At 47.7% G+C, this 1,972-nt stretch overlaps 1 protein-coding gene across 1 annotated transcript; it reads left to right on the top strand.

Moving 5' to 3' along the window:
- Positions 1 to 263: 263 nt before the first annotated feature.
- MOS (MOS proto-oncogene, serine/threonine kinase) lies at positions 264 to 1,313 on the top strand. The gene has a single exon (XM_025871412.1). It carries the CDS (start codon positions 264 to 266, stop codon positions 1,311 to 1,313), a length of 1,050 nt encoding a protein of 349 aa, XP_025727197.1.
- Positions 1,314 to 1,972: the final 659 nt, after the last annotated feature.

Below are 1,972 nucleotides of genomic sequence, written 5' to 3'. Positions count from 1 at the left end.
CTTGTTTTTATAAGAAGTCACTTTAAGTGTTAAAGGGAAATATTTTCATCTAAACAGGAGGATTATGCTTCATTCAGATTGTTTCCCCCCATCTGATAAAAACCCTTGCTGAGTAACAGCACAGATGTGGCTCATTTGGGGGAAATGAAGGAAGAGGAGAAAAACGCTGGGTGGAGCAAAGTAGTCAGAGATGCTTCCCCTTTTCGCCCACCCTTTTTCTTTTCACTTACCTGAGCCACTCTGGGGTCCAGTCGGAAGGCGCGATGCCCTCGCCTCTTCCCCGGCACAGTTACCTCCCCAGCGAGTTTTCTCCCTCGGCGGACTCGCGGCCCTGCAGCAGCCCTTCCGAGCTCCCAGGCAAGGCAGGGAAGCTCGCTCTGGGTGGCACACCTCCCAGGGCGCCACGGCTACCACGCCGGCTGGCCTGGTGCTCCATCGACTGGGAACAGGTGTGCCTCCTGCAGAGGCTGGGAGCTGGCGGGTTTGGCTCGGTGTACAAGGCCACTTACCACGGTGTTCCGGTGGCCATAAAGCTAGTGAACAAGTGCACTAAGAACCGACTGGCGTCCCAGCGCAGTTTCTGGGCTGAGCTCAACATCGCCAGGCTTCGCCACGATAACATCGTGCGGGTGGTGGCTGCCAGCGCGCGCACGCCTGCAGGCTTTAACAGCCTAGGCACCATAATCATGGAGTTTGGTGGCAATGTCACCTTACACCAAGCCATATACGGTGCCACCAGCTGCCCGGAGGAGGAGGATGTGCAGCCTCACTGCTGTGCCGGAGAGCAATTAAATCTGGAAAAGTGTCTCAAGTATTCCCTAGATATTGTGAATGGCCTGCTTTTCCTTCACTCGCAAAACATTGTACACTTGGACCTGAAGCCGGCTAACATTCTGATCAGTGAGCAGGATGTCTGCAAAATCGGTGACTTCGGTTGCTCAGAGAAGCTGGAAGATCAGCTGTGCTTCCAGACCCCTCCTTACCCCCTAGGGGGCACCTACACCCACCGAGCCCCTGAGCTCCTGAAAGGGGAGACCCTAACGCCCAAAGCTGACATCTACTCCTTTGCCATCACTCTCTGGCAAATGGCTACCAAGGAGGCGCCTTACTCAGGGGAGCGGCAGTACGTGCTCTACGCCGTGGTGGCCTATAATCTCCGGCCGGCTCTGTCAGCAGCTGTCTTCACTGACTCCATCTCTGGGAAAAGACTTGAGAAGATCATCCAACGCTGCTGGAGGGCCAGGGCTTTGCAGCGGCCAAGTGCAGAACTCCTCCTGGTCGACCTTAACTCTTTAAGAGCTGAATTTGACTGATTCTTAACCTGTATCGACATAAGCTTTGTCTTTATTTCTATTCGTTTTTTAAATTAGTGACCATGTAGAAAAAAATCCATATTTGCAGGACGGATTTTTAGAAAATAAAGTTATTTAAAACTTCTTTTGGTCTCAAATGCTTCTTCTAAGACAAGTAGCATAGCTACAAATCTAGTAGTCAGCTTAATATTGTTAGTAACTAAACTTAGTCCCTCACAGAGTTCTATGCTTTGCTTTCGCTGGAGTGTGCTTACTGCAACAGTACTGCACTTGTTCCAATTTGTTACTGATGAAGCCAGCTTGTCCAAAACAGAACTGAACTGTAAAATGCCAAAATGTTCTATAAATTCAAACAATATGCTCCATACCCACCACCTAAATGTAAACTATTAAGTTTACTTGCTCCCAAACCAAACAAGTGAAAACTTTTTTGAAAAATATTTTTTTTCGGCTCCCCTGCCCAAAACTTCTTGTTTGTAATGACCTTCATATGTAAAATTCACCAATTGAGGTAAATTTATTTTGAAAGGAATAATATCTTAGATGATTTCTTGTAATATTTTGAACTTGCACATGCCATGAATAGAAAAATTGTGCTAATATGCTTCTAAACTGGGTCTCTTTTTCTTATTATTTGGACTCAGAAGGGGATGACAAAG

The sequence above is a fragment of the Callorhinus ursinus genome, unplaced genomic scaffold (assembly GCF_003265705.2).
Source record: "Callorhinus ursinus isolate GAN/ISIS: 27379988/994484 unplaced genomic scaffold, GSC_fseal_2.0 scaffold5, whole genome shotgun sequence".
NCBI lineage: Eukaryota > Metazoa > Chordata > Mammalia > Carnivora > Otariidae > Callorhinus > Callorhinus ursinus.
This window is presented reverse-complemented; position numbering and strand designations above follow the sequence as displayed.

Bases quoted from the DNA above. Each gene is read 5' to 3' on its own strand.
- MOS (XM_025871412.1), top strand. From the start codon at position 264: ATGCCCTCGCCTCTTCCCCGGCACAGTTACCTCCCCAGCGAGTTTTCT.